We start from the raw sequence: 13745 nt of genomic DNA on the forward strand, positions 1-13745 counted from the left end.
CCTCTGGTGATTTGTGCTGTGCACACCCAGCAGCACCCCAGACCCGTGGGACTCCTTTGCATTCTGGAGAATGGGTTATACAGACTTCAGTGCTGCCCCAGGGGCAGTGATGCTCACGGCCCTGCACTCAGCACCCACTCCTCCCTCATGTGGAGTTTCCAGGAAAGTCCCACTCTGTCCCTGAGCCTTAGGAGAGGGATCTAGTGCAGTGTGTGGAACTTCGCTCTCCCTTGCAGCCCCAGCTGGGGCTGGCGAGGGCTTAAGAGACGCTCTATTCCCTCGCGGTGCAGCACTGTGAGCTCATGCAACGCGTGCAAACGAGACACCGCGCATCCCACGCCAGGTGCACGCGTGGGGCCACGCAGGGTCTGCACCGCACAGGCAGCGAGCGAGGGGGCACCGGGAGCAGCGCTCAGAGCGGCTGTGCCGGGATCGCGGTCGGTGTCGGGATCGGGGACGGTGCCGGGATCAGTGCCGGTGCCGGGACTGGTGTTGATGCCGGGATCGAGGTCGGTGCCGGTGTCGATGTCGATGTTGGAGTTGGTGCCAGGACTGGGGTAGGTGTCGGTGCCGGGCGGGAGGGCGCGCACAGGTGCGGGCGGGGCGGGGCGGGGCAGCCCCGCGGGACCCAATGAGCGCCGGGGCGGTGCCGCGCGCGGGGCGAGTTTCCCGCGGGCGGGGGGCGGGCACCAATCAGAGCCGGGGCGGGGCGGAACGGGGCGTGGCGCGGGCGGGGCGGGCACCAATCAGGGCCGGGGCGGGGCCGGGACCGGCGCCCCGGGAGCGCCGCGCGAGGCGCGGGGCCGAGCTCGGCTCCGCTGCTCCCGGTGCCGGCGTGTCCCGGCACGGCGGGCATGCCCGCTGGCAGCGCCTAGAGGAGCGCCCCGGTGGGCCGGGAGGATGTCGAGGAGCGGCGGAGTGCTGCTGCTGCTGCCGCTGCTGGCGGCCGCGCTGCTCGGTGCCCCGGGGGCCGCGCAGCCGGCGGGGGAAGCCGCCTGCCGCCAGGTCCGTGCCTCCTTCCAGGTGCTGCAGCCCGGAGCCAAGTGGGTGCCCGAGAGCCCCGTGCCAGGTGAGACTGCCCTCCCCGTGGTGTCACCGTCTCCCCGGGAATCGGCTGGTGCCGTTCGGGTGCGGGGCGAAGCAGCGCCTGGAGCCGGGGCCACGGACGGGGGTCGCTGCGCGGCTGCGGGACGCTGCGGAGCCGGGTGCGGGCTGCCCGCTCTCCCGCCGGGAGCTGCTCTCACCCGGCTGCTCGGTGCCAGTGGCCACCGGGCTCGGCGCCTCGGATGTGGGGATAACTTGGAGCCTGTGATTACGTCGCGGTAATGGGAGCCCACTGGAGAGCGGGTCTTTATTGCCCTCGGTTTGTTCAGGAGGGTTTTTACGCCGAGTGGCCAAGGTGAGCTCCAGCTGTCGGGTAGAGCCGCGGCGCTGCCGGAGGGACCAGCCGGCCCCGTCCTGGCTGTCGGGGGTCCGGTGCGAGGTCCCCAGGAGCCCGCGGTGTCCCCGCTGGCGAGCGAAGGCTCCGCGCACCCGTCACGTCTCTGCAGGTCCCGGGTCCGCCAGAGCCGCTTTTCCCAGCGCGAGGTTTGCCAGGGTCCGAGGCGATCCCGCTCTATGGGGCTGCTCCGAGAGCATCCAGACCCCCATCCCAGCCCGAGCCCAAACCCCCATCCCAGCCTGAGCCCGGGGGTTGCCGCAGCTCCCGGGGATGGGGCTGGAAGGGGCAGCGCGGCATCGCCCGGGATGTGCGGGGTTCTGTGACAGGGCTGCGAGAGGTGTTACTCTGCTCTGCAATTCCCATCACAGGTGGCTGCCGCCAAACCTCACCACCTACGCCCTGCAAGGCTGCTTTTTGTATATATGCCTCACTCTTATTTTAAAATACTCGAGTCCCTTGCCTTTTAAAGGTTCTTTTGCAGCTTTTTGGGAGCTAGGGAATGTCGGCTGCTCCAGGTGGGTGGCTGTGTGCTGGGAGTGTGCGTACACAACTGGATCAGTTTTGATGGCTGCGTTACGGAGCTGCCTGGAGAGCTCGGTGCTGTTGTGTTGGGTTCAATATGCAGCAGAGAACGCCTGCCCTGAAAAGCTTATGATCAAAGTATGAAAAGGAAGAGATAACAGGCAAACGTGACAGGCAGGGGAGGTGCAATGAGATCATCGCCAGCGGTGGCTGCTTTTAATGACGATGTGTTGAGTTACATTTCTTGCATTTGGTGTCGCACAGGCCAGAAACACAGGAGTTCCTTCAGCAGTGATCTGCTGCAGCACAGGAGAGGGAGGGGGGAATGGGGTGCCCAGAACTGGGACTGCAAGGTGGTGTGGCTGCTTCTGCAAATCCCAAGTCCTTTGGTCTCTAGGACTGTAGCAATGCCTCAGCTTATCAAGAGCTGTGAGAGATATGAGGGGAGTTTAGATGTGAGTCCTGGTGAGTGTACCTTTCCTATCCCTACCTGTCCTTATGTTCTCTTCTCATATAAATTTTGACACCTGATGCTCCTTTCAGACTAGCTGCAGGAACAGCAGAGACAACTCTCTCTGTCCTACAGGGGCTTGGTCTCCTGGTTCAGCAAGGAAATGGCACTGGAAATACTTTCCAGTGAAATGTTTGCATGAAGAGTTGAAGGAAAGGGAAGGAGCTGCTCTTATCACCACTGAATCGACAAATTCTGTTTGTCAGAAGGAAGGCAAGATGTTTCTTTGAAAGTCAGTGAGATTCTTGCTTTCATTCCTAAGTAGCTTTGCTGAGTATGTTTCTACACATCCCAGGGAGGTGCTGGAGAGCTGGGCAGGTTCCTGGAGAATGACTCCCATTGTATTGAGGGGCTGCTGGGGCTGCCCTGCTGCAGTGTGATCGATCCTTCCCCAGAAAGCAGTAGCATCCTCTGGCCTGGCTGTGATTGCAGTGGGTATTTTTGCCCGGGTATCTTCCCTTCCCAGCAGGGTTCAGCTTGCTGGGGTTCCTCAGTTACGTTCGTGCTCCCCTGTGAGCCCCAGCTGCATCCCTGATAGTCAGGAGGAGCAAGGAGCCCTCTGCCTCTCTGCAGAGCCTGTGGGCAGCTGGATCAATATCTCGTAACAGGGCTGGTGTTTCAAGTGAATGCTTCCAGCTTGTTACGATGATAAAGTTCCCACATATCAAATCGAAAGTGGATTTTACATTTGCCTAAGTACATAAACTTGATCATAATTAAAGCAATGACTGCTTGCTTATACCTTGGATCTGGCCCATCTTGCATGACTCTGTGTGGTAATTACACTTCAGAGCACTTGCTTCTCCTAGTAGCTTCTGCATAAATCTCTGTAATAGGGGAACATCACTCAAGGGCTATTTTCCAGGCATCTGTTTATCGCTTTTCTTCCTTTTGTACATCTGTCAATTAAAAAAAGTTTTGGAGTTCCCAGCCATAAATCACCATGGAATCAATTCTGAGAACTTTCCGTATGGATCACCACCCTGGAGAAACTGAAGCTAAACAACTTATTTAAAATGTGGATTTTGTTTTGTTGGTTTTTTTTTTTACACAAACAGAAAGCAATTGTTTCTGGGAGCCCCATTTTGCATTATGAGCAGTTGTTGCTGAAGGAGTCAGTAGTGGAAGCGCTGCTGAGTTGCAACACACCCAGGAGAAATGTCCCACAGCTCATTTTACTGCATCAGTGGTGCGTGGGCTGGAGGGACATAGGCACAGCATGCTCTGTAGGAGAGCTCTGAAGTAGACAGAGACCACACTTCTAATTAAAAAACAATCCAAAAAAAGAGGCAATTCTGTTAAATGTGAGGGAAGTGTCATGCTGTTTCGTGAGCGATATTGATGGCCTGGGAGTTATTCTAGCTGCAGGCGTGCACCAGGCAGTGAGGAGCTTGGTCTCCTCTGGTCCTGCTGTCTGGGGTCCGGGTTTGTGTCACTCTGGAGCGTGCTTAGAGGTGGGGAACAGCATGGCCTAACTCCTGTCAGCTGTGGCTGCCTGCTCCCGGGGCTGGGAGGGTGTAATTCATGGCAACATCTCCACTGGAGCTGGATCAGAGATCTTGTGCTGGAGAGGAATGAAGGCAGGGTGATGGCAGAGTGCTTTTCCTGGGTTTTGATGAAGATGAGACTGCCAGCTCCTGAGTCAGCCTGTGGTTCTGTGCTGGGGTAGCTTCATGCTCAGTAATAACTAAATGCTCTTTTTCCTATGTTGCCTGTCTGGGTTTTCTTCCTCCATTTGTCTTTTCTTTGCATAATTTCTGCTATCTATAAACGGCAGTTTGAATTTCCATTTCTCCTGGTCTGTTTTTCTCTCCTCTTTGCCATTTTGGTTTCTCTGTATTGGTGCTGGTGCCTGGGGGTGGAGGGGAAGGGTGAGCTGGTGCCTTGGCAGGATGGGGACAGGGGATGGATCTCGCTGCTCTAGGACAATGGAAAACTGAGGAATATTTATCTTGACAGAAATATCTGCTGGAAGGTCTGTTTTCCTTCTCCCACAGCAAAATGTTATTTCCAGCTTTTTGTTCATTTTCTTTGATGGAAGCAAATATGGATTCACCCTAAGAAAGTAGGAGATTAACCTTTTGGAGTTGAGGTGTAACACTTTAAAAGTGGTTGGCTGAGCATGTCAAGCTTTCTTGTCTTTTTTTTTTATTTTTGGCAGCTGGTGTGTGCCAATGTACAATTTAAAAATTAAAAATCCCAACTCTTCCTGCTGGTCTCGATGCCCCTTTGCTCATGAACTGGTTCCTTTTGTACTCTTGCTCTTTTATTCTGTTTTTCCTGAGTGGGACTAATGATGCTCCTCCCTGTGCAGCCTTCCCATTTAGCTTAGCACGGTGGTTTAAAAGCTTAGTTTACTAGATAATTGAGTTTTCTGTTCTTAATTATTTCAGGCCTGCAAGTTGCTCTCTTGATAGTTAAGAGAGCAGGAGCAGAACCCTAAAATTTAGTAACCTCCCCAGGCAGTGGTTTTATAGTGAGATCATTAATTTTATTTTTTTTTTCCCCAGAGGTTAACTTTAACAACATCCTGGACAGCGTTCTTCCCAGTCTTTGGAATGGCTGTGGGAGGTGTGCATGTGACTGCAACAAATCTGTGTGGGGAGTGGGTGCCCAAAGTTAACTCCATTGATGACACTGTTGATACATTTGTACGTTTGTTAGGAGGAAACTTCTACTCTGTAAAACCCATTTTTCTCTGTAATGTCTTCTTTTAAAAGATGTGTTTTTATAGGGTGTTAGATTTGCATGAGAATCATCTGGCCAACATTGTAAGACCAGGGGAGGAATCTAGAGTCAGATGGCCTTGTGAAACACAAGATGGAATAGAAAATAAAGGATAATTAAGCAGTAATAAATATCCCATGAAGTACCCATACTGTTCCAACTTAAATCACCTATTGAATGAGGTTGGCTTATAATTTATATCTCTTTAATTAGATTTATAAAGATCAGCATTCAGTCTGTGTTCTCGGTTCTAAACAGTTGCATTTCCTTTTCCTCCCACTAAATGCTGAGCATTAAAAGGTGCCGACAGATGTACAACCCCCTAATCACATAATTTAAAAGGTTCTTAATAAAAAGTATTGAAAAAGCTGGGGGAAAAATCCACTATATTTAAATGTTGAGTCACTGCTTTTATCTATTTCAAGCATGATGCTGGTTGTAAAACAATTGCAGGAGGAAAATTGACCCAAAACAGCATATTTCTTGTGGGTAATATTACCAAACTGGTGAGTTAGGAGGGTGGGAGGAACTCCTGACACTTCCAGACTGCAGAAGGCGAAGGTGCCACTGCATGGGGGTAGCAGAGCCCCCTCACATGGGGAGGAGGCTGCAGGAATGTAGCGTTAAGCAGGGACAGGCTCTTATTTTGGCAATGCCTGGGGTAAATTTGGGGGGAATGTTAATCTGATTTAAGCTGCCATTGGATCTGGGTAGGAAGGCTTGTGTGCCTCAGTGTGCACAGCTTGTCTGCCTGTATCTGATGACAGGGTTGGAGCTATCCTGGGATGCTTAAAATCAAAGGAAAATCCGTCAGCCTTGTGAAGGAGTTCACAACTCCCCAGAGATGATCTTGAAGGTTTTTATTTTTGACATTTAATCCGCTGAAATTATTTTCACTTCTGCTGTACTAACCACCTATCTGCGGGAATAATTGTACATCAAAGTCAAATGTAATGGTTTAAATTCACTGCTACCCGGCCGTCAGTAAAAATTCCCTGTTGGGAGGAGGAAAAGGCAGGGTGCTACTGAAATTACTGCAGCTTCAGAGTTTATTTCTGTCAGCTGGGAGCCTATGGGAAATTGCTGGAGCATTTACACTGCTGTTCCCCAAGATGGCATAAATGGCACAGCTCTGATGGTGCCTGGCGATCCTGCACCCATGGAAGGGGCTGCAGCCACTGCCTCCTCATCCATGGGAGTTGGGTGTCAGAGGGTCAGGCTGCTGTGCTTGGCATCTCATCATCTCACTAATCCTGCCGAGATTGGTATGTGAGCATCCAAATGCAATTTAATGAAACGGCTGCAGTAATTTGAGGGACGCTTTCTTTCTGAAAATGAGTTTGTAGTGATTTATAGCAAAAGGAGAAGGTTGTTTGCAAGGGCTGAGACTGGCATTACAAGGTGTAATGACTTGAAACTTTAAGAAAAAGGGGTTGTGTAGGTTGAGAGATAAAAACAGTCTTAACAGTAAAGGGCCATTAAGCAGCGGAATGGGCTTTGCTATCTCACGAGCCCGAGTATCGCTGGAGGTGTTTGTGTTAGATAAAATGCTGAGAGGAGGTGGATTGGGAGGCAGAGGTAGGATTTGATGACTCACAGGACCTTTTCCCGTGCCTTTTTTTGGAGTCAGAAACGTGTGGCACCCTAATTCATTTATTGCTGGTGTCTGGTCCGTGGGCTTGCCGAGTGTTGCCGGGCGTTCGTGTCTCTGCATCCCTCAGCCCCCGGCCCTTGCGGAGCTGCAGAGCAGCCTCCTGCCAGCACCGGCACGAATAAACCCCAAAGACACTCGCAGGTCAAAAGTTTTGTCTCTGTTTCGTCTGTGTCTGCTGGGGCTGGGGTCAGCACGGTGGGTTAGTGGCTCCTGGGGGACTGGCACTGAAAGCTCCTGGGCGACTTGGAGATGGGAGTGTTTGAGCCAGCTCGCCATCTGGGAAAGCCATACCCAGAAAAGAGCTGGCAGATGGGAGCCAGGCCCCCATTCCCCATCCCTCTGAGGCAGCACTGTGCCAAGAACTTGTCCCTGGTACCTTCCAAGAGCCTGCCCTGCCTGTGCTGTCCTGTTGTGTTTACTGTGATGTTTCTTACCGTGGTCTTTGGCTGTCTCTGTAAAACATTTTAAGCTGAGTTAATTCCCAGGCTTTTTCCTCCTCCTCCGTGATTGCTCTGATACAGCATGTGTCTGTCTTTTTACTGCACAAAAATAAAGATCCATTTAAGGGGAGAAGTTGGCTTAATTGCTAACAAGAAGGATGGGATGTGAGTAGATGACCTTGCTGCTTCCTCTCCTTGGCTTTAACTTGCAGAGACCTCTTAATTGCCAACTCTCAGATTTTCTATATTGGTATTTCCATTAATCATGGAAGGATTTTTATTTTATAATTTGAAATGTGTCGTAATATAATAAATGTAGGAGGAAATAAGCTTTGTATTAAAAAGAAATTTATGGACATATTGTCGTGTTAAAGAGACCATGCTAAGCCTTTTTGTGGTGCAAATTGAGTTGGGTTTGACTTTAAAAAACCTCTTTAACTTGCTGTTATATGACTGTTTCTCTCATTAACACAGTATCTTGCTGTTACGTGGTTTTATGGTCCCTTTTATTTTTTCTATGCATGAAATACCTGTCGCTGTGCTCCTCTGGAGTGGGTGAGCTCAGGGATCACTGAGGTTGAGCTTTAGACATTGGTGGTGCTGGCTCTGTGTCAGAGGGCTCGGGGAAGGGATTTGTGTTGGGCATCCTGCTTTGCAGAAGGGGAAACTGAGGCAGCAGGGAGCCAGGATGGGGATGTGGACCTCTCTCCACTCTTTGCATGAGGTTTTTTTGCAGCAACAGCAGGGCTTGCACTGGTTAAATCTCCTTTCCCCACATGCAGTGTGTGTTGTAGATGAAGTGTTTCATGTTCCTTTTCCCATGCTGTGCCAGGGGAAGGGATAGGGCTGGAGGGAGGAGGATTTCTGCTGTTGCTGCTCCTGAGCCCTGACAGCTGGTTTTCCCTTGGCACTGTGCATGGCTCTTCTTCAGGAGGCACACGATTGAACTGACATTAATATTAATCCTGTTCTTCTAGACTACACTTGCAAAAGTGACTTTTGACACTTTGTAGTAATTAGGGAGAGAGTGGATGTGGTAGAAGACTCTTGTGAAGGAGAGAAGACAGGAACCTGAAAGGATGCATAATCCTTCCAGAGCAAAGATGTAAATCACCAAAGTAGCTTTTATTGAGGGAAAAACCCTCTATAACAAGCAGGAAGGCAGAGTGAGGGCTGAGAGGTGTGAGGAGCCTTTACTCTGTCAGGGCTGTTGGTCACTGGCCTGGGAACTGCTCCCTAATCCTGGTTCTTGGCAGAGCCGAGCCTAGCAGGGAATTGCTTTTGCTTTGGCATGATGCAGACAATGAAATGTGGGGTCTGGCTGTTTTTGACCATGGATAGCCATTTTTTATGGAGCTTTTTTTGCTGTTTGAGTTTTTAAGAGCAGCATCCGATTAAATGTGTTTTGCATGAGGAGAGCTATTTGCTTTGATACGAGCTTATTGCTCTGCTGGTGTGTTTGGGGCCTCAGTTTGCTCTTTAAAATTGATGGAAGATGGGACTTTTTTTGCTGCTACTTCCAGCTCTTCTGTTTCATCTTCTCTTGTCTGAGCCGAGAAAGATTTTTATTTTCTTCCCCAGATTTTTTTTATTTTTAGCCAACAACACTCTTCTTAAAGTTGTCTACTTTCTCCATGAATAAATGCTTCGGGAATGTCAAAAAAAGAAGTTTAGCATCACTGAGCAGTGCTGGAGATGCCAGAGCAAGTGGTGTCCCCTGGCTTTTGTCCCATCCTGGTGAATGAGCCAAGGTGCTGCTGAAGAGGCTCTTGCCTTTTGCAGTGCTCAGAGCATCCCTGGGGATGTGCTCTGTCCCTCTGCAGCAGGACACCCATGGGTGAAGCTGGGCCCTGTGCTTTGCCTCTTGCAGTGGAGGAAGGATGGACACGTTGATTGTGCAATTTAAAAGTCAGCTAAAAAGCCAGGTAGATCATAGCTGTGTCCTTCTGCTGTTACTGTTGTTGCTGGGGATACAAAAGGGTAGAGATTGCAGGCAGATAGCCCTGTTACGTTCCAAATGACTTTTAAGTCTTTATGCAAATTACAAGCATATCCTCCTTGATGTACCACACACATTACTCTGTTCACTGTAAATCCACAGCCTCAAATGCTCCATTTTCCACCTCCCACTCCATCTCTCCTGCCCACCTGTGCCTCCTCACTGCTGTGGGCAGCCAGGGCACAGCAGGGCGAGGCTCGGGCTCTGCTCAGCACCAGCACATCAGAGCATGGAGAGTGTGGGAGCTGAAGACAAGCACAGCTCTCAGGGGTCACTGCTCAGCAATCTGGGCTCTGCCTTATCCATCCTGTCCTTGGGCCAAGCTGCTTGCTCAGGACAAATTCCAGAAAGGTCATCAATTTGCCCAAACAGCAATTGCGACCACAGAGATGCTTGGAGTTGGTTTTCTCTCTTCATTCCACCTCCTAATGTGAATTACTCTGCTTTTTCCTGTGCCTCTGCAGGGACTGACCTGCAGGTGTGTATCCCAAAGGGCTCCACGTGCTGCTCCAGGAAGATGGAGGAGAAATACCAGGCAACTGCTCGCCTGAACATGGAGCAGCTGCTGCAGTCTGCCAGCATGGAGCTGAAATTCCTCGTCATCCAGAACGCTGCTGTCTTCCAAGGTCAGTGCTGGGGCTGCTCCAGGCTCCTGCATTTCTGCTCCTCTTCCTCAGCACCGGGCAGTTGGGAGTGCAAGTGGCTGGAAGCTTTCTGTTAATTTGTTTTCACGTGTTTGTAGATATTGTATATGTATATTTGTGATTAGTAGTGTACCTGGTTTACTGTATGGTTGTGCTGCAGGGCTTGTCCTAAATATTCCTGCAGCTCTAAGAATGAATGGGAATTTAGAGGTTAAACTTCTTGAGGTGCAAGTTAAAACAAAAAAAAGCAACAAACCATCTCTCCAAGAATTAAAATATTTGTGCAAGCATTGTGTTGTCTGACTCTGTCAGTCCCAAAATATGGGTTGCAGTGAGGTGATCTGGTTGTCACCTCAGTGTAATGAATGCTTGGTAAGATCTGCCCCAGCTGTGTGTATTGTTATTGTCATCCACTGCACAACAAAATGGGTTATTCTGTGGGAAAGGTGGCAGAGCTGCAGGTTCCCAAATGTGGCCCCTGGTGCCCCTTGGGGTATTTGAGTGCTTGGTGACCTGATGCCCTGCTGTCTGGGGCAGCTCTCTTTCTAATGATAAAATGATGGTTTTGTTTGTTTGCTTGTTTTTTATTTGCAAAATGGAACTTTGAATATTTTTTAGTGTGGTTACACACTAGCTCGTGCCACTTAAATCTGCAATCATTTTTTTAGGGCCTTATGGTTAATGTGCAGTGAAATGATTGCTTATTTGTTGAGTGCTGTCTTATTGAGGTTCCATCATTCTGTATTAATGGTGTTTTTGCCTGTATTTAAAAAAGAAGTCATGGGCAACCAAGCGTTTTTTCCTTCATTATGATATTTTTGCAGAATAATCGATTTATTTTTGTTTATGCCTCACTAATAGCAAGACCCAAGACCTGCTGAAGCCTGTGAGATCAGGGCAGAGCTGTTCTGGGCCACAATTGACTGATGAAGTCTAATATGTTGTTTTTCTCAATGTAAGATCAAATGAATTGCTGAGGAGATAACAGCACATTTTTTCCCCTCAGTAATTCTTAATGCAGTTACCATTAAGTTCCAATTCTAATAACCAGAATGGAGTAAAACTAATGAAAGATTGGTTTCCTAGGCATTGAAAATGTGGACCAGCTTCAGAAATGGTGAATAACCTGGGTGAAATAGAGTGTCTGCCTCCCTCCTTCCCATTTGACAGAAACTGCAACATTAGATTTTACAGTGTGGGAATGACACCCTGTGGAGCTGCAGGTTGTGCACAGCACTGGGGTGCTCTGGCTCTGAACTTTCTGCCACTTCTGGAGAGAACTGAATCCTGTGCTTTGATTTTATCATTTCCCCCTTCCACCCCACCTTTTAAAAACTGTTATTTCCCCCCAGCCCAGAGACCTGTGCCGGGGCTTTGAAGCTGAAGTTATTCTGAGAAGCCCTGGTATGTGGGATTGCCGTTCTTGGTGGTGGGGAAGAAAAGCATTTAATTGAAGTTTCTAATCACTTCTGCTTATAAAAAACTCTAAAGTGACTAAAAATCGTTTGCAGTCCTATTGCAGAAGAGGAATTTGTAGCTGGAACCATTGAGGAGCTCGCTTTAATTATCTTGTATAAAGTGTTGGGGACTTTGAAAGATGATTCATTAGGCTTTGAACACTATTTACTTTTGCTATCTTTAAAATTAGTCTAAAAGTTTGTAGAAGACCGATTTTTAAAATAGGTTGATCTTTTGATTGCTGCTTGCTTAAGAGTGTTTTGAAGGCTGCAGTGCCAGAGGCTGTTCCAGCTATAGGAATTGTGCAGGATGCCCCTGGCAGGGCTGTGCAGAGCACTCAGCTTTTGGGAGATGCTGGAGTGGTCAGGGAAGAGGAACCTGTGACCACAATTGGAGCCCCAGTGTCCCCTGAGCATCTCCTGCAGGTCCTGGGGACAGATTCCCCCCTTGGGGGCTGGGAGTGCAGGGATGGGATTGCTGGAAGCAGTGCCAGCTCTGAGATGGGCTCTGGCAGGAGGAGAGCTCCCAACATGTCTTGATTCGGGTCAGACCCCCAGTCTGGGGACCCAGTGCAGAGGATGCATAATTGCACCTCTCTCCAGAGAGGAGAAATGTGTTGGTATGGAAACACAGCTCAGCCACTCGTACTAAAAACACAAATGTGAAATCCTTCAGAGTTCATTTTAATATTTTTACCCTGGCATCTAAAGGGACTGCTAGTCTGACAAGCAGAATCTCACCCAGATGTTATTATTTTGCACCAAATTTAATTTCTTCCTGCTGAAGCTAGAGCAGCATCTCTGCTGATAAAGATCAAGGGAAATTGTCTGGCATTTACAAGAAATCTCATCCAGGCCTATCTGTTACAATGTTCACTTAGCAAAGTTTATTAGATTATTAGTTTTAGACCCTTGGGCTTTTTCTTTATTGCAGTTAAGAAGGAAAAATCCCAACCAAAAAAACCTTCACTAAATTTAAATGCTACAATTAGCTCCTGGTCTTATCTTGCAGGCATTTTTTAAAATTATGAAGATGATTTAAGTAGTGATTTAATCTTTTGGAAACTTGCTGCGTTTGACAGTGTTAAAATGGATTGTGGCTGCCTCGACTGCAGTTAAATCTCACTCCAGGATGTTTTTTTTTGTAGGCAGTTTTTTTGCTTTCCCCTGGTGTATCCATGCTGGTGGTACCTGCCTGTGTGGGCACCTCCTGGCTGGGGTTCTCAGCTCTGAGGCTGGGATGAGCCCCATCACCTCAGAACTGCTCATGTATTTTTTGTCATGTGACATTTAGTATTGCTAAATGTTCTCTCCAAGCTAACCAGTAGTTAGGGCAACTCACCTGCTGGAGAGACTTGTGAGAAGCTTGGCTATGATTTGCTTTCTCCTCTCTTTTTCTTCTGATATTAGATCTTTGTTATTTTTCAGTGGGGGAATTTCTGGCCCTGCCACCATCCAGTATTTTCCTATTGAAACAATGACAACAAAAACATCCCTCAATAAATTCTGCTGATTTCCTAAATATTAAACCTGAATAACTCAACTTTGTGAAAGGTAAACTTGAGCAGGAAAATACCAGTGTGGTTCTTCTCTATCTCCCCTTCCCTTCACTAAAGAACTCTGTTCCCTGGGGTTGGCTTGTGTGTATGTTTATCAGCCTGATTCCTCCTGCTTCCCAAGCTTGGGAATTGGCTTTTGAATGGTCCCTTAATTTCTTGCCCTGCATATTGGCCACATTGCTCTATGGATAATTTTCTCTAGAAAATGAAAGCTTTAGCAACTGCTCACTCGCAGCTTTTGTGGTACATTGCTACCAGCTCTCTGAGGGGAAAAGAGACTTTAAAAATTGGAGAGATGGTGACACAATTAAGCACAGAAGGACCTCGGAGAGAAGAAGAGCATCGACACCCATCCTTTGTGTCAGATTTCCTGGTAATCTCCCCCTCCATCAAATGAGAAGAGCAGGGACAGGAGAGGTGACTGAGGAGCTGCTTCTGCACAGTGAGCTCCTGGGGAGAGCAGCTTTCAGTATTTTAAGTGATTGCTCAAATAAGTGAACAGCAGGGTCTCGTGCTGCCTCTCTGCAGCCTCTTCTTTGGATGCCAGTCCCATCCTGGAGGCACTTTTCCCACTTTTTGCAAGCACAGAGCAGTTGGAGTGTGTCAGTGGCTCTGCTCTGCTGTCCCCCAGCAGTGCTGTAAATCGTGAGATACAAAATGTGGCTTTTCCTGACCTTGAATTGAGCTGCCCCAATGCTTCTGTGGGTGCAGAATTGCTTCCACACACTTCCCAAACAGGAAATAGAAAATTCCACAAATTTGGGAATGGATGGTGGGAAGGTTAGGAATGC

General features: G+C 48.7%; 1 protein-coding gene across 5 annotated transcripts in view; it reads left to right on the plus strand.

Annotated features, from left to right (window-relative positions):
* The first annotated feature begins 764 nt into the window (after positions 1-764).
* The window catches only part of GPC3 (glypican 3), a 142371-nt gene continuing 129390 nt past the window's right edge, over positions 765-13745 (plus strand). For 2 of the 5 annotated variants that reach the window (XM_014885959.2, XM_088173145.1), the window contains exons 1-2: positions 765-1069; positions 9759-9920. In XM_014885959.2, coding sequence (XP_014741445.2) covers positions 901-1069; positions 9759-9920 — 331 coding nt within the window. In that variant the 5' untranslated portion in view covers positions 765-900. Of the gene's footprint in view, positions 1070-6852; positions 6997-9758; positions 9921-13745 lie in introns of those variants that run through there. The other 3 variants (XM_088173146.1, XM_088173148.1, XM_088173149.1) reach the window with 3 other exon arrangements.

Source organism: Sturnus vulgaris, chromosome 14 (assembly GCF_052056855.1).
Source record: "Sturnus vulgaris isolate bStuVul1 chromosome 14, bStuVul1.hap1, whole genome shotgun sequence".
In the NCBI taxonomy this organism is placed as follows: domain Eukaryota; kingdom Metazoa; phylum Chordata; class Aves; order Passeriformes; family Sturnidae; genus Sturnus; species Sturnus vulgaris.